The sequence below is a fragment of the Tachysurus fulvidraco genome, chromosome 13 (genome assembly GCF_022655615.1).
Source record: "Tachysurus fulvidraco isolate hzauxx_2018 chromosome 13, HZAU_PFXX_2.0, whole genome shotgun sequence".
NCBI lineage: Eukaryota > Metazoa > Chordata > Actinopteri > Siluriformes > Bagridae > Tachysurus > Tachysurus fulvidraco.
In genome coordinates this window covers 16,611,403-16,632,533 of record NC_062530.1, presented here as the reverse complement: position 1 = coordinate 16,632,533, position 21,131 = coordinate 16,611,403, and the positions used below count along the sequence as shown (strand labels likewise).

At 38.0% G+C, this 21,131-nt stretch overlaps 1 protein-coding gene across 3 annotated transcripts; it reads left to right on the top strand.

The window, feature by feature from the left end:
* Nucleotides 1-1,277: 1,277 nt before the first annotated feature.
* Nucleotides 1,278-20,883, top strand: arih1 (ariadne ubiquitin-conjugating enzyme E2 binding protein homolog 1 (Drosophila)). Of its 3 annotated transcripts, none has more exons than XM_027161818.2 (15): nt 1,278-1,567; nt 2,256-2,587; nt 4,349-4,416; nt 4,514-4,658; nt 6,868-6,960; nt 7,465-7,520; nt 9,640-9,706; nt 9,886-9,992; nt 11,805-11,847; nt 12,427-12,498; nt 12,615-12,745; nt 12,896-12,953; nt 13,088-13,348; nt 13,519-13,631; nt 18,190-20,883. In XM_027161818.2, the coding sequence occupies exons 2-15, from the start codon at nt 2,303-2,305 to the stop codon at nt 18,272-18,274; spliced, it is 1,584 nt and encodes a 527-aa protein (XP_027017619.1). In that variant the 5' UTR covers nt 1,278-1,567; nt 2,256-2,302; the 3' UTR covers nt 18,275-20,883. The 3 variants fall into 3 exon arrangements, with proteins under 3 accessions (XP_027017619.1, XP_027017617.1, XP_027017618.1); XM_027161816.2 differs by having other exon boundaries at nt 1,279-1,567; nt 2,207-2,587; XM_027161817.2 differs by lacking the exon at nt 1,278-1,567 and having other exon boundaries at nt 2,069-2,587.
* Nucleotides 20,884-21,131: the final 248 nt, after the last annotated feature.

Here is a 21,131-nt window from a genome sequence, read left to right as displayed (position 1 = left end):
TTGGCACCCCAACTATCCGCTTGACTCCAGAAAATATTGGCACCCCATCTATCCACTCGCCTCCAGAAAGTATTGGCACCCCATCTATCCACTCGCCTCCAGAAAGTATTGGCACCCCATCTATCCACTCGCCTCCAGAAAGTATTGGAACCCCATAAAGTTTGTCGTGATGAACTTTACAAATGTAGTTGTATGTCAGCTTTGCCTGTGGGTGGTACTGTATTGATATTTTGGACAGGAAGTGCAACAACAGACATATATATATATATATATATATATATATATATATATATATATATATATATATAAATTAAAAGGAGTTCTATATTTTATCCACTCAATAGTCTACAATATAATATCCATATAAACATAGCGTAATTATAGTAATAAAACATAGTGGGATATTCAGTGATATTGGCTTTGCAATATCGACTTTTGTGATTGGCCAATACCGTCAGACTGGAGCCAATGGAAATGCTTCTCTCTTTCTGTGCGCGTCTTTATTCCTCTGAGAACTTCAAAGCGGACCGCTTGAGGTAAATTATCTGGAATTATTAGTATATTAATTGAATTACGATGCCTACCCAGCTAACACACGACGTACTAGTTACGTAATAATTGCACCCAAGAAGATTGGAATTGACCAGTGTACTAAATCCATAAGTGTCAAGACAAATACAGCAACAAGCAAATAGGCATTGACAGAGTCAAGAAATGATGATGAAAATAATTAAGTTAATAAGTTAATAAATAAGTTTGTTAAATATATTCTGTTGTTAGTGTGGTCTTCAAGCTTATGAACTGTATATGGACTGACAAAGGTGGTACATGAGGAAGCAATTTGACAACAATGTAATAAATAATTTAGGTGCATTAAAAAGCGTGGTCTTTAAGATACCAGCAGACAAGCTAATCCAGCACAAATTAGTGCATAAAAGGACACCAAAATGAAGTATTTGAACCTCATAATTAAACACAAAAGGAGGAGAAAAACTGCAAAACCCTTTCATTAGGCTGGCTACCGACCTGAATACCCAAATAATTTTTACACCATTTTTATTTTTAATATTTTCCAATGCTGCGTTGTCACGAACACTTTTTTATTATTCGTTTATTTTGTTTGAATTTATTTAAAGTAAAACAGTGTCGTCATCATCTCACGCGCGGTTCCGTCTTGTAGTCTATTCAGAGCCGCATATCTTTTTTTTTTCTTTTTCTTTTTTTTTTTCAGAGCCGCATATCTAAGAGCCGTTCCAGTGTGTGACGTAACTTCCGCTCGGTGAGGCGCGGGGTGTAGGTCACATACAAGTTGTTTCGAGACTACGTTGCTAGGTTACCGAAATGCGCTCGCCAAACCAGATGAAATGAAGACATTAAGATTTTGATCATTTTATTTTAAGCATTTTTAAACGCGAAATTAAATCTCAAGTTATAAATAATAACATAACTTATTTGTTTGCAAATTGATCCTGCTTGTACTGATGTACTGGTGTTCTTCCGCTGCAATGTTTGTTGTCCCTGGTCGCCGAAAAGGATTCTGGAATATGTAGGACAGAGAGTGACTCAGGTATGCTAACTTCAAATATATACCTAAGTGAACACAATATACCTAAATGCAAACATAATGTGACTCTGCTTTCTTTCGATTACATACAAGTTTTTTTTAAGTATATATCAGTCATTATTTTAATAAGTATGTGTTGTTTAGTTTACAAGGGTCGGACATTTACTGACGTAAATATAAACGTATGGCTTATTGTCAGTCAGAAACACTGTACTGTCCCAGACTTTTACCCAAAGTTACCCACATTGACATACTGCATAAATATTTCCCTAATGATTTTTTCGGTGTTTGTTATCCGGATTTTATGTCTGTTTATGTGATCTCTCGTCATTTTATACCATTCACCTCAGTTCAAAACCGTTATCAGTCAGTATCAGTTACTTAGCCTTAAAATGGCTGATGATTTGTTTGTGAAATATACTTTAATATAGTAATAAGTACATATAGGGCTTAACTTTTTTTTTTTTTTGCTACACGCATGACGTAAGTCGCAGTCCGTTGATGACGCTGTACGTCTCTTTGTTGGCTCGGCAGCAGCAGCAGCAGCAGCGTCCGCTCTGTTGTTATTTTCTCTGCAGCTAAAAAAAACACACCAAATAACCCCCACAGGAATGCTAAGAGACTTGTTTTTATAACCCACAGGTTATCCTTTTCTTTTCTTTTTCTTTTTTAAACCGCCGTGTATCATCAGGAACACGTATATAAACTGGCTTGTCACAACCCGACGTCGATCTAGTAATGGACTCAGACGAGGGTTACAATTATGAATACGACGACGAGGAAGAGGAGTGCAGCGAGGACAGCGCTGAAGAGGAAGCCGAGGACGACACCTTAGAGCTCGGCGACGTGGAGCTGGTCGATCCCGTGGTAGCCGGCGGAGAGCGAGACGAGTGCGGAGAGAACGGCGGCAGCGGCCTCGGCCCGGGACAAGACGAGGAAGACTACCGCTTTGAAGTTCTCACTGCTGAGCAGATCCTCCAGCATATGGTCGAGTGCATCAGGGAGGTCAACGAGGTCATTCAGGTAAACGTTTTTAAGCCTAACGTGGTCGTAGAAAGCTTCATATGTGTCACAGTGCTGTTTTATTCGGGATTAGCCGTATCTCTGGCTGTATACTTGGGTTACAGGTTCATCTCTTGAACCTGCAGCTGCTCTTACGTTAACATTCAGTTACTATCCAGACAACCTAGTAACTTTCTCTGTGATTAAGTAGTATGTTGTAGAGAAGAGCTGGTTATTAACTAATAAACGTTATGATAAACAAAACCATGACGAGTGACACAACTCCTTGGACAGCTAGCCTAGCTTAGCTTATCTTAGCCTAGCCTAGCTAATTTGTTGTCATTTCACTTAAGCCAGTAAACACGTATTATGTTGCTCGCCGTAGCTTTTCGGATGTCTGTGATTTGTGAGTTAGCTGTTTTTTTTACGCTCACACACACAAGTCTTCTCTACATCACTAAGCTAATTAGGTAGTTAACGAGATGAGCTGGCTACCTACTTACGTGCTAATACAAACTCTTATTGTGAGCGCGTTACTTTTAAAAGTTTACAACGCGTATAATGTTTGTCAGCACACCGTAATCTAACCATGTGCACCGTTTTCACCAGATGTTGTTTCCACGCGTTATGTGTCGCTGTACATTTGTCTGGAAAGAAATATCAGTTGTCAGAAGTCTGGCTACATGGCTAGCTTGCTATCCAGGCTGTATTTGGTCGACAACAACATGGCGGAACTGGAGCTTTATCATGGCTGTTATGGTTCATAAATGGCTTAAAAATTTCACCCCAATTCACTTAAGACTTACGAATTATAATGTTTACTTTTTCGCCTGAGAAGCTTGTATAATGTAGTAATTTAGGCAGTAATTTGAGAGTTAGTGTTATGTGTATGTGATAAGCTATATGGGATTATTTTGGCCACGCCAGAAAATCAGTTATTTTATTAAATGATTATATATATTTTTATTTTTTATTTTGATATAACATTTAATAAAATAACATATTTTTTAACGTGGCCAAAATAACCCATATAGCTACAAACTGATTAAATTGTGTAGGAACCCAAATGTAGAGTTTGTGTGATTTATTTCATGTTTACTGCCTTGTTAATACTAAAGGTCACACGTTTTTTTTCTTTTGTCTGTAATTTTATTATATTGTGAAAGCTGCTGGTCACATGGGACATGTTGGACATGTTGTACATGTTTTCGAGTCTTTCATTCCCTTAGCTTCATTAGGCAATGTAGCACGTTGTATTTCTTGCATCTTGCTCACTTTTGAAAACACAGAATCACACGTCAGAGATTGTGGAATGAAGAGGTTCATCTGCCTATCTATTTATAGTATTTAGTTCATGTCAGGGTCATTTTATGAAGTGTGATCTGCGAGCTAAATCAACTTGCTGGAAGCTAATATCTCTTGGTCTAAAGGATCAGTGTTTGTGCTTTTGCTGTATTAGGCAATATGGCTTTGATTGACAACAGCTTGCACTTGTTTACATTTGTGTTATCCCTTTTACTAGAGCAAAAATTGCATTACACAAACCTCTCCTTTATTCTGTTAAACTATTTAGTATGCAGGCTATAATTAGAAGTAAAAGCTTACTTGGACAGAAACCTGAATTAGACCGTAGTCATTTGCCCTCATTTAAACAATGAAAACTACTGATCAAAATGTATTACAGTGTCTCTGATTTTACTAATACACTTTTCAGTTACTGTTTTGCTTAATGGACAGAATAAGCAAAGTGTAATGTGGTCTAATGAAATTCTGAATTTACAGAATCCTGCAACAATCACAAGAATACTGCTTAGTCATTTCAACTGGGACAAGGAAAAGCTTATGGAAAGGTAAAAGCTTTTTATCAGTTCTTTATCCCTCAGACTTTTTTTTTTTACCTTTTCTAATTTATTTATTGATAGTCAAATCTGACACCGTATTTTACAGGTACTTTGATGGTAACCTGGATAAGCTGTTTTCTGAGTGTCATGTCATAAACCCCAGTAAAAAATCCAGGACACGTCTCATGAATACACGATCGTCAGCTCAGGATATGCCATGTCAAATCTGTTATCTCAACTATCCTAATTCGGTGAGTGTCGTCCAGTGTTACAAACCCATGCGTTTTTATTTTTATTCCCACATTTCTGTGACCATTCTAACTTGGCATCCTGGTATGAAAACTAATTACACTGGTGCAGTGTTTGCTGCCATTTCCGACAGACTGCATGGGCGAGAAAAGGTCTCAAGCACAGCATTTCTGACCTTGGCTTGCCGTTAATGTATCGTGGTGTTCGAGTACAGATCCCAGTAAGGGAGACGTGGGGGTTTTTAGCTCATGAACTATTCCGATATGAGTTTTCAATCTGGAATCTTTTCCTATGGAATGGTTTTAGCCCCTTTTTTATTCTCTGGATTATTCAAATTATGTATAAAGCAGCATGGTGCTGGAACAGAAGAGCGGTTGTGTCTGCAGGGGATCTGCAAGTGTTAACTGTTTGTGTGGGTGTGAATTTATGCATGTTTATGGATCAACTTTGTTACATGAGTTGAAACTAGGATACACCATTGGACCATGACTGCAGTTTTAGAGTAGGTAGGAGAACGGTAAGTCATCAGGTGGTTATTGTTTCTCCCTCCTGCTTTCTTTCTTTTTTTAATGTTCTTTTGCTTCATCAAATCTGCATAATGTATGATCTTTAATCAGACTGCAGATTTCCACACTTGTCTAGCTTGTGTGTGCTTTTTGATAGTTTAATGCTTTATCCTTATGCAAAGAAACACAGTAACTCTGGGACAGACATGGTGATAACATACTAAAAGGATAGATTATTGTCTGAATAACAGTGTTTTTTTTTAAGCCCTTATTTAATAATTTTCTCTTGGTTGTTATTTAAATTGGCAAGCATGAAATCATATGCTATTTCTAAAGTCTCATCTAAAAATTGGGAGGGTTAAACACACATAATTAATCTGTTGTGGTTTATTGTGTTCAAAATACATTACCAAGAAATAAAAGCTGATGTTTTCTTCAAATAAATATACAACAAAATGAACAAACTGTATCCCATACCCAAAGTTTTAGCTTTGTAGCTGAACAACACACTGTGACATAATGCTTTATGTTGTTGTTTTCATTCACAAACAATGAAACCCTTTTGTAAATGAGCCAGTGTAGGATCCTAAAGATGACACTAAAGATCACTCACTCAGTTCTCCTACAACCGACCTGATTCGTAGATATGATTACCAGTGCCTTGTTTGTAGGGTTATGCTCTGAAATGTATTCACACCACCCGCCCATCGCCGACTCTCCAATTGCAGACCATTTAGAAGTAAGTTGTGTGTTTATTCCTCTTATACTGCAGACGTTTGCCAATAATTCTGTAAAAAAAAAAAAAACTCCCTTATTAATACACAAAGCTCATCTGTCCTGACGAGTTCCTTGTTGGATGGACTGTAGCTGAGGTTTGCCAAGTGGTTTACTTTTGCAAAAAACCTCAACAAATCAGCGATGAGACATTTGTATTTATTAAATAAAAAGTTATGTTTCATATTAGCTTTAGATTATCTGGAGACACACAAGTCCCTGTGAATGAGCTGCTGCCAATGAAAAAGGAGCGTGGAACATGCGTATTAATGAAATCCTGCTATTTGAATTGGTCAGAATTACTGTCCACTGCAGATGTAGATAATCAATTACCACCCTCTGACCAATCAAATTGCAACATTCAGCATTGGACAGAAAGCATACTGGCAGATAGCATTTTTCCCCCTAAGTGCATGAATTGAAAACCTACTCACTAACACTGCAGTATTAATTATGCTGAGACATAATGCTGAGAATACTTGGCAACCCGTTCAGTGACTAGGAGATAAGTTACAGGGAGGGCTATACATAAAAACTTATTGGAAACCTATCATTATGTATTAATGTAAGCATAATGTAAGTTATTTGTCGAGTTAAACTGAAATGTTCATATCAGAAGGTATCATGAATGTTTGCTGTCCCCGTCAGGTCATCGAGGCACCCTGATCAATGACGTAGCCAGTAGCCTGAAACCACATACTTACAGAATGCTTAGGTTTAAGAAAGATATGCAATAAAATGATTGTTTATGGTCATTCAATACTAGACCAAACTGCTGCCGATCTGCTCTTCCAGATGATGCTAATTTACAAAATAGTGTCTTACTAATTGTAAATGATGCAGTGTAATGCTATAAAACCACAGGGTAAAGTTACAAACTGCTGTGTTTGTGGTAAATGTTTTTGTATTGACTTTTAATTATTTCTTGCAGTATTTCACTGGTTTGGAATGTGGACACAAGTTCTGCATGCAGTGCTGGGGTGACTATTTAACCACCAAAATCATTGAAGAAGGAATGGGCCAGGTAACATCCCCCCCCCCTTTTTTTTCTCTTTTAAAATTGTCTTCTATGAAAATTGTTTATCTGCTTTCCAACCCTGTTCCCAGAGTGTCTTCTCCACGACACTGTGCGCTTCCCAGCACTCCCACTTCAAATCTGGAAAGGCTGTTATTTAGTCAATTTGTTGAATCTAGAGTATTTGAAGCAGGAAAACAATACAATTTGCAATTGGGAACATGTCGTCTGAATAATTGTATGAGTTCTTTATGGCAAAGTTATTTTTCCTCATTTACAAAGATGTGTCAGAGGTGGATTCTGGAAAAAGCACAAGGGTGGAAAACTTGTCATAGCTTTTTCCCTTGTTGTAGCATAGGCTATATAAATATCCAGCTGTGTTCTGAGACCAGCCTGTTTAAGACGCAGAAAATCCTCCTAAGCCCAGCTCTAATCTCTCTTGTGATCGATTGTACAAATGACCTATGATTTGCCTTAAAAAAAAACCCTCTTATGTCTATGTTCTCATTCCAGACCATTTCCTGTCCTGCACATAGTTGTGATATCCTGGTTGATGACAACACAGTGATGTAAGTGGTTGAACTGTTTAACTATTGGAGGTATGAGGCCAGGTGTTTGCCCTGTGCTCTGTCAGGATGTTTCGTGACGTCATGCTCTAAAGCCTTTTGAGGGAAACTTTTAAGAGGAAACGGATTACTCAGTATTTATATGTACCGTCTGACTGATGTGGTTATATTGGCATAGCGGATAACAGATTGTCCCTCCTTGGTTTAAAGCTCATGGTAATTGAATTAACCTACATTTTCATCTTGCCATCAAGGTATTAGTGTACATGCATAAACTCGAGCATATAAGAGGAGTAGCATCAGTGAATAAGGTGGTACTTTTATAGCAGCAAAATCCTGCAGTCTTTCATTACTCTGGTTTTGACTTTATTTAAATTTTCTATTGTTCAAAATCTACTTAGATGTGAAAAAATAAGGTTTAAGGGGCATAGTGAGATGTCACTTTAAGCTCATTTAAACGGTCCTCTTGGAGGATTGTATGTGTTTGTTTGGATAGGTTCCATACATAAGGAATAAAACACATCAGGTTGTTATAGGAAAATAATCAGTTACTGGGTGCAATGCATTGTGGAGAAAATTCCTTTTTAATAACAGTGCACCATGAAGTGACACAAAATTGCCAATTATTGCATTTTTGTTTATTAAAGAATGACATTTTATATTTTTAAATTGAATTGTAATGTTTAATGCTACAGAATGTTCCAATGTTAATTCTTTAGTTTTTTACATAACTGCTATGAACATTCCCTTGCCAGCCCTGTCTCTCTCTCTCTCTCTCTCTCTCTCTCTCTCTCTCTCTCTCTCTCTCTCTCTCTCTCTCTCTCTCTCTCTCTCTATATCTGTCTCTGTTTCTCTCTGTCTCTGTTTCTCTCTCTCTCTCTCTGTCTCCCTTTCCCTATCTTGCTATTTTCCCCCTTACCAAGCTTTACCTCTCGATTTTACAAAGTGCTGACGATAGTCTTTCTAAAAACACTAAATAAATGTCTGTTATTGTGAAATTTTCTTCGAAGATGATTGATACAATCCCTGTGAATTAGCTGTTACTAAAGAAACAATAATGTGTATGCGTGTATTCCTCTTGCCTTGAATATTATGATTATTATTAATATATTCTAAGCCGAAATGTTGACAGAGCTGCTGACAACAAATCAACATCTAATGACAAAGATTTGAGAATTTAACAATGCTGTGGTATAAATAAAGGTTCTAATAACTAACCCAGTAAACATAGAGCCAGAAATGAATGCTGAAATGCATGTGATTAATGTCTGAAATGTCCATCTTGTACAAACTCAGTTTATTGTATCCTGCTAGCTAAAATTCTAGTTGCCTGCTCTAACCTGTGTGGACAGTAAACCCTGCTCGTAAAACTAAACTTTTACTTTATTGTTTGTAGATCACAAATAACGATCCCTTCTTTTTTAAATAACACATTTCCAGCATCTCCTGCACACAGATTATTTCTCGTCCTGCACATATCCTACAGCTGAAATGACTGCAGATCATCTGTTTTAATACAAATACAGTAATCCAGCCTTTTATACAGTTCTAAATGAGCACCTGTCTTTCTTTCAGTCCCATTTTAACCTCCACCACAATTTTCATCATTGTCTTATCTTATTTTTAACTGTGGCAAGATCTTTACTGCTTGGTTTGTCTTAATCATATTTTAATCACACGTTTAAATGCAAACTCTCTTTTTTTTTTTTTTTTTTTTTTTTTTTTAAATACTGTAAGCACAAACAGCATTGTAAGCATAAATCGCTCCTTTTATGTCAGACACTTGCAAAGTCAGTTCCTTTAGAATTCTGGCAGCTATTTGGAGGCATTAATGCTACAAAACCGTACATGGTCATTTTCATCTCTTGATATGATATGACCACCTACAAGGCTGTTTTTAGACCTTGATGATTAAAACCATTCTTGACTAAACCACACTAATACTAAAGTCATATTCTGATCGTTAACTATCAGGATAAATATTCTGTTTGATCGGAATTCATATATATGAGAATATGATTATAAAATCAAGCATTAGACGGTGTTTACTGTTGCTGATTTCTTTCTTTTCTTTTTATAAAGGGCCAAGATAACTTTATTCTGTGTATGTCTTTTTTTTTAGGCGACTGATAACAGATTCGAAAGTGAAGTTGAAGTACCAACATTTAATAACCAATAGTTTTGTAGAGGTAAGTACAGTTTTCTCCTGGTTTTATCTGGAGATTTCTTGAGGTTTCAGAATAACTCTTGTTTGAATAGTTAAACAAAATAGAAGTTTGCATGAAATTGCATACATGGAAATGTCTTAATTCAGGAGATGTTTTGTCTTGTGCAAATTCTTAACCTCTTCTTTTTACTTTCTGTGCAGTGCAATCGACTGTTAAAATGGTGTCCAGCTCCTGACTGCCATCATGTTGTTAAAGTCCAGTATCCTGATGCCAAACCTGTTCGCTGCAAGTGTGGCCGGCAATTCTGGTAAGAGGCCTCTGAGCCACACATTAGATTATCCGATAAAACCATGGCAACACTGGAGCCGACTACAATATCAGGCGAAGCACCCGACTGACCAGAACTCGACTTCCCCTCCCCATTAACCCTGTCTCACCCTGTCCACTCATCACTACTTCCTGTTTAAAGTTTCCGCTCTAATCCTTCTAACTGGAACAGCATAATAAGGAATAAAGCGATTTACCTTCTGTGGCCTTTCTCCACTCTTTCTCAGATTACTTCTGAGGTCACTGATTTAAGGTGGCTTTTATTTTTAAGATTATCACGAGATTATTATGAGAGGTTTCTTTCTGAACCTTTAGGCTGTTTGGTGGTACGAGCTGTATCAATGTATTTTGCGTGTAAATGTTTATTGTGGCAAGTTCAGTGTGACAGACAAAACCAATTAGTCCTTAAATTCCTAGTCTGTGCATAATAAAATTGTGTCCATTTAAGTAGATTAAGTGGCAACATGTAAGAGCAATAACGTCTTTGGCTGAAACGACAAATAATCCCTTTAAACCCAGCGCATGTTTTACAGCGGCTCGCAGTGACAAAGATGTTGACGACCATTCGTTGAAGTCCGAATCAACGGCTTCTGTCAACATGAGTGACAACAACATTATGTAACATCTATAGAAAATCATTAAGCATGCCATGTCATACACACAGCTCAATTATTAGTAAATTATTATGTTTACATTTATTCATTTAGAAGACATTTTTATTTAAACATCTTTCAAATGAAGTACAAACAAAGCGATATATCAAACTGGGAATTAATTCAATGCTAACAGAGCAAAGTGCATAGACTAAGAGGTTTTCTTATTTAATTTTTGTGTTGTCTGAGAGAAGTAGGGGTTAGTTAAGTGTTCATGAAAGTGGTGTGCCTGTAGTCATATTTTTGAAGCTGGTAACAGTCTGCTTTCCGAATTGAGGTTGGAAGATTTAAAATGATGCATTTCACCAGCTCATAAGTAATTTTGAGTAAATTATACTGCAAGTGTAATGGTATTGCCTGTGTGCAAGTCTTTTTTCAGTGCTCTTGTAAAAGAGGAGACTTGTTTGCGAATGACATGACTAGTGTGAAATGATCGAATGAGATGGAATCAATGAACTAGGTGCATGAAGTGTTAGATTAAGAGAGTCACAAGCAGTATGAATTGAAAAACCTGGCTTCAGTCCTGGAAAGATTAATTTTCATTGTATGGTGCTGAACTTCAGTTGATGTTAAATGTGTTTGAAGGCGTTTCACTCCACACTCCTGCTCCTTCTATATTCGTTCTAGATGGTGGGAACAAGGTTTAAAAAATCCCTTCCTTTATTTCTTCCCTTTCTGGGTTTTTTCACAACTTTACTAGGGCTAATTGTTGGTGTTCTTTCATTAGTTTGTGAGTGACAAGAAAGTTTCTGCCACAAAAATAGGAATTACATTAGGAGATCATGGTTTGGCAATCACATCGAAGAGAACCCCTCTTATCTTATCTTACCTAGTAACACTGGGTTCTCTCTATTTGTTAGAAATGGTAGAAATGAGTACTCAAACATCATAGTCTTGAAGAAACGACACAGATCGATGACAATAAAAACTAAACTACAAAAATGAGTTTGCTAGTAAATGCTTTAGATTCTGCACTTTGGTACTGGGTTGGCTCCTACTTTTTGAGACTGGAGTTCAGACTTCAGAAGTAATTGGATTGAGTTTCTCCTGTAGTAATGATCAGAACGAGGTCATATTGAAGACGGTGCTCTGTTATGAGTAGTCATGCTAATGTGTTCTCAATTCATTCCCTAATGCAGCTTCAACTGTGGAGAGAACTGGCATGACCCAGTCAAGTGTAAGGTAGGACAACCTCATAACTCTTTCCATTGCTTAGAAATGCATCTAGCTTAGGGTTCAGCACAATGATGAATGATTCATATGCCATTTGTTGTTTTTAAGCAGTTTGATTTAAGGTGAATTATTAATTTTACTATATATTTACGATCTACAAATATTTTTCACCGACATGCTAGCAAGATAATCTATCTGTTGGGGCATCTGATCGAATATGCTGGTGATTTTAAGGGTCTTTTTAAACTGCATATGTTGCAGGACAGCTTTGTAGACATGTTCCTTCCCTTAGAGCAGAACAGCAAAACATCTACCTCACTCAGTGTGTGTGTGTGTGTGCGCGCAGAGAGCATCTCTAGAGACATGCTTTGTTATTGCAAGGGGAGCTGTGGCAAAAACAAAGGAAGCATCTTATCCCTTTGCATCTCTTTGACGTAGATTGCTTGCTTTGTTACTTGGGATCATACTTAACCCTTCCTATGTATCACTTGTAAATACTTATCTATTGTACAATTTAGGGTTTTGTTATCTTTATCGTTTTAGCACATTGACTGGGTTTGATTCAATGCATTTGTTCCCCACATACAGTGGTTGAGAAAATGGATTAAAAAGTGTGACGACGACAGTGAAACGTCCAATTGGATTGCAGCAAACACTAAGGTCAGTGGTATGAGATGATTCCTAATTTTTCACTGTTCTCTTCTCTGCCTTGTGGCTGTATCGGATGTCAAGATGTATGTATGGTGAAGTGACACTATCTCATGTTGTTCATGCAGGAATGTCCTAAATGCCATGTTACCATAGAGAAGGATGGTGGCTGCAATCACATGGTGTGTCGGAATCAGAACTGCAAAGCGGAGTTCTGCTGGGTCTGCTTAGGCCCGTGGGAACCCCATGGATCAGCCTGGTGAGTTCAGTGTTGCATGGTCTTGCTGTTCTTGGGAATTACATTATCCAGTGTACTCGATCTGTGTAAATAATTTATGACTACGACTTTTCTGTTGGTACAAATAAACGAGCCTGACCCAGGAATGAATTGTATTTTCTGTCATTCCAGGTACAACTGCAATCGCTATAATGAAGACGATGCCAAGGCAGCTAGGGATGCACAAGAGGTAGGCGAAATTGTACCAAGGGATTTTTTGAATTACTGCACATGCTTTGTAAGCCAAACTTGCATTTTAGATGCATCGTTTTGTTTCTAAGTTGTCTCTGGTAATACAGCTGTACACGTTTGTGCACCTTGTAGCGCTCCAGAGCAGCCTTGCAGAGGTACCTGTTTTACTGCAACCGCTACATGAATCACATGCAGAGCCTGCGCTTTGAGCACAAGCTCTATGCGCAGGTCAAGCAGAAGATGGAGGAGATGCAGCAGCATAACATGTCATGGATTGAGGTGCAGTTCCTGAAGAAGGCTGTGGATGTGCTGTGTCAGTGCCGCTCCACGCTCATGTTCACCTACGTCTTTGCCTTCTACCTCAAGAAGAACAACCAGTCCATTATTTTTGAGGTAAGGTACAGTATAGGTCTCATAAGGTTATGGTAGACTTCTTGCATTCTTTTGCTTCATTATTTTAGCTTGTAAGAACATGACATCAGCTTTGTGTTAGTGATCAAAACCAATATAGCTGATCTGAAGAAGTGTGTATGAGTGTTTGCTCTGTGCTTTTTCTTTGTTAGAACAACCAGGCAGATTTAGAGAACGCCACAGAAGTTTTGTCTGGATACCTAGAGCGAGACATTTCCCAAGATTCACTGCAGGATATCAAGCAGAAAGTACAAGACAAATACAGGTAAGTGTAATTATGCCACTAATGTTTTGTAATCCAAACCATATTGAAAGGGTTTTGTTGAAAATTTAAGCCCTGTAATCTTAGGCCTTGGACAGTTGGCATCTTATGACATCCCTGAGGAATTTATAAAAGCCAATCATTTGCATTGTTGCATCATTATTATATAATTAATGTACATAATTATTTTTGATTTGTCACATGTCCAAGCTGGAACTGGGACACTCACAGGGAAAAGAATAGCTTCTGGTTGCTTGTTAGTAACTTGTTAGAAGGCTTTACTGTGTTATTTGAGGTAGCTTCATTCAATGGAAACATCATTTCTTTGATTTTGAGTGTATAAATGGGGCAGAGCTGAAATGTAGAGAAGCTTTTTGTGGTTTCTATGAAAATATTTTGGAAAGTGTCCAATTACAGCAAAAGCAAGTGCTTTGTACTCTATTTGAATAGCGTGTTCTGCTCTTTTCAAAGCAGCACACAGTAAATTCTGTCAAATAGCAGGTTGAAATTCAACATCAAATTAGAATCTTTTCGGTGCAAACCAACCAATGGCTTGTGATCCAACCACTCTGGGTATTATGTCGATTGGGTGGTGGTTGTTAAAGACGGCTAATTTCGCTTTGGTCCCTGATATTGTCTAGTGAATAGGCATTGTTTTTATTTTATCAGGCTATAAATAAGGTTTCATTTGAATTAGTATAATATTCTTTTTATTTTTACTGTCCACTTACTGTTTACTTACTTACATTATATACTAATTTGGGTTGTATGACATACATATGTATCTAGCTGTATAGAACTTTAGCGTTATGCAAACACTATAATATTTGTAGTAATCCAAGAGATTTTAGTGGTATTTATTTATTTATTTATTTTTAGTGTAAAAGATAGGATATTTTAGCCAGGTGTTAGTAATGCACTGCACAAGATTAGTTCATCATCAAGCATCATCATGAAAGCAGAATCTGTTCCACTTTGGTGTTCTGTAGCAGTCGTGTGTCTGTACATCTTGCTAAGAAGAAACAGCATCAGCCATTTTCAAACAATGTGAAATTTATCATTCTACAGTAAAGGATCTTCCCAGGAGTGGGTGTCTCGGCTAATTCAGCCCTAGGTCAGACCGAATAATGCAAAGGATAAATGCAAAGGAAAAGCTCAAGTGCTACCTTGTTTGACCTACAGGCATCTGTAAGCACTTTACATGCTTATGTTCATGGCAGCACAATGAGAAAAATACTGAAGAAGTGTGGCTAGGAAAAAGGAATACGAGCACTGCTTAGGTTTTTAAAATTGGATTGAACAAACCACAAGTTCTGGAACGATATCCTTTAAACTGAGCCCAATGTGGACATCATGCACAGTGCCACTTTTCGCAATAACCAAACAAAGCATATCAACACAAATATCACACACTCACTATCAAGCCTCCATCAGGGTGGAGGGGTGGTGATTTGGGAACTACTTTATGCCAGCAAATTCTTGAGACAGATGTGAGGCCATCTGTCCAGCAGCTCAACCTGGGCCAAAACTGGGTCACGCAACAGGACATGGTTCCCAAGCACACCCGTAAATTAAATATGTATGTCTCAGAAAGAAAGAAAACTCATTGAGATTCTCTGGCAGGATCTTAAAAGAACTGCCTTTATTTTTCTTTCACCTGGTGGCAAGTCTGTTGTGGGGGATTTTTTGTTGTTACCCAAGGTTGTTTTTTGTGTTTTGTTTTTTTAAAGAAGTTGTTGAGGACCTGAATTATTATTTAGGCCCTGATAAATTGAAGCAGGGTGTACTTTGTTGTTCTTCACTGTGTAGTAGATAGTGTTGCTGGAATGGTCAAAAATGGCTCTAAAGGGAACAAATTAAGCAAAGATTTTGACCTGAAACATTTAACAGCCCTCTTTTTCAGGTTTGGTCTCTCCAGGCTTACTTTCCTTCAACCTGAAATGCTTAAAATACCTTTTTTATTATAGAATCTGGATGATTCAGTCATTTATCACTTTATTTTGTTTCGAAATTGCTAAATTGCGAACAGGAAAAATAGTAAAAAATAAATAAAAAATCAGTATTAAAAGTCAAGTCATAAAGCTTTTATTGTCATTTCAACCATATATAGTTGTTGCAGTACACAGTGAAATGAGACAATGTTTCTCCAGGACCATGGTGCTACATAAAACAAAAACAGAGCTAAGGACTTAGTAAGTAAGTCTTAGCCACATAAAGTGCATCTGTGCAACCTGGTGCAGACAGTGCAGGACAAAAAACAAAAAAGACAGACAAGACAGTGCAGGACAAAAGACAGTGCAAACAAAAAATACAAGACAATACACAAAAACAGTGCCGATCAGTGTAAATACTGTATGTTCAAGCAATATTACGTGTGCAGAAAAACTGGAATTGTTATAGCAGCAGCCTTATTACAAATACCTGAATTTAAAGTGACGTGACATATGGCTAAGTACGGTGACCCATACTCCGAATTCGTTCTCTGCATTTAACCCATCCAAAGTGCACACACACAGCAGTGAACACACACACACACACTGTGAACACACACCCGGAGCAGTGGGCAGCCATTTATGCTGCGGCACCCGGGGAGCAGTGGGGGGTGGGGGGGTGGGTGTTCGGTGCCTTGCTCAAGGGCACCTCAGTCGTGTCCGGCCCGAGACTTGATTAATAATAATAATAATAATACCCCATGTTTTTTCCTGTAGCTCCAATTATTGTTTTAAATTAAAAAATTTCTGCTGTTCATCTTCATTTGTACTTTCTACAGTGAGCTATGATTTACTTCAAGTATTCTACAGATCACTAGAAATCCTGCTCTGGAAAGACTCTGATATGTAAACTGGGACATGTTTTGCCCGACTGGCTCATAGCTGTGTTTGATGCATTTATCCCACTGAGAGAACCTTGAGAATTATTCAGAACAGGATCTGACACTTCTGGTGTGTTTTTTATAGCTGTTCTGTTAACGGGCTGTCATTGTGCACAGCTTCTGAGTCAAATACCGCACACCTTTGCAAGGGTCTGCTCTAACAAAGCTGATGTATAAGAATACTTGTTTTATTTATTATTTTATTTATTGGCTAATAAATAAATATCTAGGGTGAACCCTTACCCTGAATACACACAGTGGGATTTGGCTCACTTTGTCTCTTCCAGATAAAATCTTTGCTCTTCCCACTGGATTTGTTTGTCCAGGGTCACACAGTGATTGAGTGCAAACTTTTCTATTGCCTTTCACCTATAAGAGGTAAGCACTCAGGGAGGAAAATAAGAATTCCTCATTTCAGTAACCGTTTGCTGTTTGTGCAAAAGGTGACTATACAAGCATAGAAAAGGAAGTCCTGTTTTGATATTAAGCCATCTGAAAGAGATTACAGATCAATCACAAATGGTGTAAAATATTCTGTTCATTTTATTTACACTTGCTTTGAAATCAGAAGGCATTCTGAGTCTGGATTTTGTCTGGCCAGTGGGGTGGAATTTTTGAGTTTGTGTAAGTGTAAAAGATGAGAAGACATCATGAGCAGTTTTATCTAAGTGTACGGTTTTACATGATAAGTGGGACGTGACATCTAAATGCAGCTGTTAAGCATGAATAGACTTTGAGCAGCCGGCGAACAGTAACAGCGAAAGTTTGGCAAGCCTTGTCAGAAAAACATTTAAGCTGCGGCATCAACTGTAGCTCTGCTGAAGTTGAAGTTGCGGTCAAGGGCTGCTTGACTGCTCTCTGTAGTGCTGGTTCCTTGAGGAACTAGGTTACTGGGAGTAAATCGTGTAAATGCTTGGAGTAAATCAAGCTCAACACGGGTCAAAGCTAGGACATGTAACGCAAGAATGCACTCATTAGCTATAATTTCTACTAATTAAAAGGGAAAAGAAGAGTGGCTACAAAAACTTACTGGTGATGTCTTGACAAACATGAATAAGAATGATCCACAATACAAGATGTGTAAACTCAGTGACTGATAAGAAATGAACACTTTTTTTTTAATATGTTTGGCAGTAAAAATTTATCATAAGGGAAATTAAAAATGTATAAAGTAGATTATAAATTGTTTTTGGAAAAAGGCCCAAAAAAAAAAACAGGTCGGGCATCTCAACTTGAGGAGGTTTAGCTGAAGTCATCAAGTAAGATGAGGAAAAAAGAATATAAGGACAGGGGATGGAAACTGTGAGGAAGAGGATGTTGGGATGTTTATTTGAACAACTCATTACTTGTAATCAGCGCTGATTGCAGTAAACCTTATCTCTGTATTTATCCAGACTGCATAATCATTTTTTCTTTACTTTAACCAGACTAGCTCAGTCAAGCAGGTTAAATGTGGTGTTTGAGTCAGAAGGATTTAATTAGGAGATCTTATTTAGCACAACGGTTTCTGTTTTAAGTACGTAAAGCTGAAAGTAAGTAGTCTAATTTCAGGTTGTGTTAGTCGTCGTACGAGTCTGTCTGTTGTCCCTGGCAGCGAAACTCGATCACTCTCAACAAAACGATTGATATGTAATGATCTGCCATCACTTTGCGTGTGATATCCTGTGTAACATTAACTTCTGTGTGCAGATACTGTGAGAGCCGGCGGAGAGTTCTGCTGCAGCACGTGCACGAAGGCTATGAAAAAGACCTGTGGGAGTACATAGAGGATTGAGGCAGTGTCCTCCTACTCCTAGACTTTTGGAGAGTGCCTCCACCACCCAGAGAGCGCTGATGCAACTGAACCGGGGCAGCACAAGCCTCAAGCCGCTGCCCTATTCTCTCCCACCCTCCCTCCATACCACCCACCTCTTTTATTAACCCCCACCCACCCCACACCCCCTCGGAGGCTTTTCGGTTTTCATACTGAAAGTAAACTATATTTAAATGAAAGGAATATTCAGAAATAAAATAATGAATAATGTGTACAGCAGTATTGTTAATGGTAAACAAGCTTGAAAACTGAAATTCAAGAAAAGCGAGTGGATGGTTTTAAAAAAAAAAAAAAAGAAAAAGAAAAAATCTTGTCCAGGCTGGTGTTGTAACACTTCTTCCCCATCTTCTATTACTTTTTTATGGATATTTTCAGTTCTTTTTTATTTTCTTTTTGCCTATATTTGTGTGTGGGCAGTGGACTTTTTTCATAATGGCTTTAATTGTCCTGGTCATGTCCTCTTGCATGGACAGGTCCATGTCTGGGTTGCTGAATGTTTGCTGAAAACAGAACAGAACAAAAAAAAAAAAAAAATCAAATTGGTATTTTTCAATTTGTACATAATGCATATGCATGGGAGTAAAAGAGCAGGAGTGGCACGTGTTTGAATACTTTTTAAATTTAAGGAAATATTTATTCTTTTCAAATATCAAGGAGAAAAAAGATGTATATTTGCTGTGTAGATTGAGTATCTCTCTCTCCCGCCCTTGTTTGTCCCTCTTCCGAAGAGTTCCGGACGTTGGATGCTTAACCCGAAACAGGAGTCCAAATCTCTCCATGTTTTTCACTCCGTCAAACCGGAGCATGTTTGGAGACTGAAGAACTAACTCTGCCAAAAAGAAAAGAAAGAGGGGGGGGGGGGGGGGGGGAGCAGTATGCCAAGGAGTTTAGTTTGCTGCAGGACTAAACTAACAAAAAAAAAAAAAAGCAGCAAAGAGAGCTCACTGTCCTGAAGATCATGAGACATGGAACACAATCGTTTTCACCACAATTCTTAAGAGTTGGAGAGTTTTAAGACACAATAGCTGTAGGAGTACATGCCAGCCACAAAGAATAAATGAATATCGCACTTGACCGGGCTCTTCCTGGTTTGTGTAGTTTTCCCAAGTAAAAGGATTTTGAACTGTGATCTCATTATAAAGTGACAACTTTTGAGAGCCAAACTGAGTGACATTCACTCAAGGTGACATGCACACAAACACACTATATATAATGTTTGTGTGAATGTAACTTTTTATATGCTCTGCACCTTTCTTTCTTTCTCTCTCTCGCTCTCTCTCACTCTGTTTCTTAAAGATTCCTGTTCTTCCCAAAAAATATTTTCTTTGGTGCACTTGTGGGGCAGGTTTGAAGGCAATGATGTGTATGAATGGAGCTGTTCAGTTAATAACGTTAGTGAACGCAAGTCGTCTGCATTGAGCCAATGTCAAGCACATGTGTATACTGAAGCGTGCAGGTCTGGTAGCCCATCATCTCTTCTTTTGCTGTGAAATCTCATGTGTTTTTAACCATGTTTAGCTCAGGGGTCATGTGTTTTAAAGATTCTCATTGTACAAGTGCTGATTTCCCACCCCAAAAAAAACACCTTTTTTTTTTTTTTTTAACAACTTGTGCAGGTTTTTTTTTATTAGTACTTGACCCTGAGACACCTTTAAACACATGAGGACGTGTGTCACTTGGAATGAGTTTTATCAAGAGCTTTAGTAGTTTGGTAGCGGAGCATTCTTTTAGCAGATATGGTTGCACCGACATGTCATGGATGGAGTTTGGGTTAAAACGTGATAGGTTTATGATAATGACATGCCACAATGTTGATTTCTTTGAGTATGGGATATGTGTGTGTGTGTGTGTGTGTGTGTGTGTGTGTGTGTGTGTGTGTGTGTGTGTGTGTGTGTGTAGCTGGTGGTCAGGCGGAGTGAGGCAGGGCATCTGAGTACACGGCACCAGTGCAGGTGAGCTCACTTTCAGTGATCAGCTGGAAATGGTCTGGACAGAAGGGGAACACATTTACAAAATGTTATTAAAACTGTCTTAAAAAAGGCATCCTCTAATTGGGAGTGTGTTTCTGTGTCTCATTCGAGCTCTCCTTCAGTGAGGTGTTTCATGTGCAGCTGAAATACACAGATGGCTGAGAACCGTGAGGGGTCTTCCATGTAAACGTTAATTACTAAAATGTTTATCACTACAGAGTGGATTTAACAAAGCTTTTCTCACTTCCTGTGGTTCCCTTCACACTTGGAAATGTCCAATGATCTCAAGGATGCTTCTTTCCAGCAGATCACCACAGACATTACTGCGTCTGTCAGACCTGTTGCTTCTTAAAGATCTCCGCATATTCAGTCTCGTCTCATCGTCCGCCAAGATCCCAGTGTAATATTCACAGTAACAAATTTAGCAGCTACTTTCATCTGGTTCAGACATCAAAAAAAAAAAGGAGAAAGTTTTAATACTTTTCTACATATCTTTATGCTATTCAAAATGTTTGGTTTCTTATATACATAGTGTAAAATGTGAAAGAAATTAGTTGTCTGTTTTGGAGAAAATGAATATTAAAGTGCAAAATGTTGCAATTTTTTATTTTTGGTCAGTTCTTTTTGCTTGCTTTTAGACTTTGTAAAGCTGATACGTATTAAAATGTCAAACAGTGCAATGGGTTTTCCTGACATATGAAAAGGTGAATGATTGCCTGCACTTCTGATTTAAATTTAACCATAAGAGGGAGCTGTGACAAAATGAGGGTAACAGGATTTTTACACAGATGTAGAAACCTAAAAGGAAGAAATATTGAATTTTGAATTCAAGGTGGTAATAGATCTAG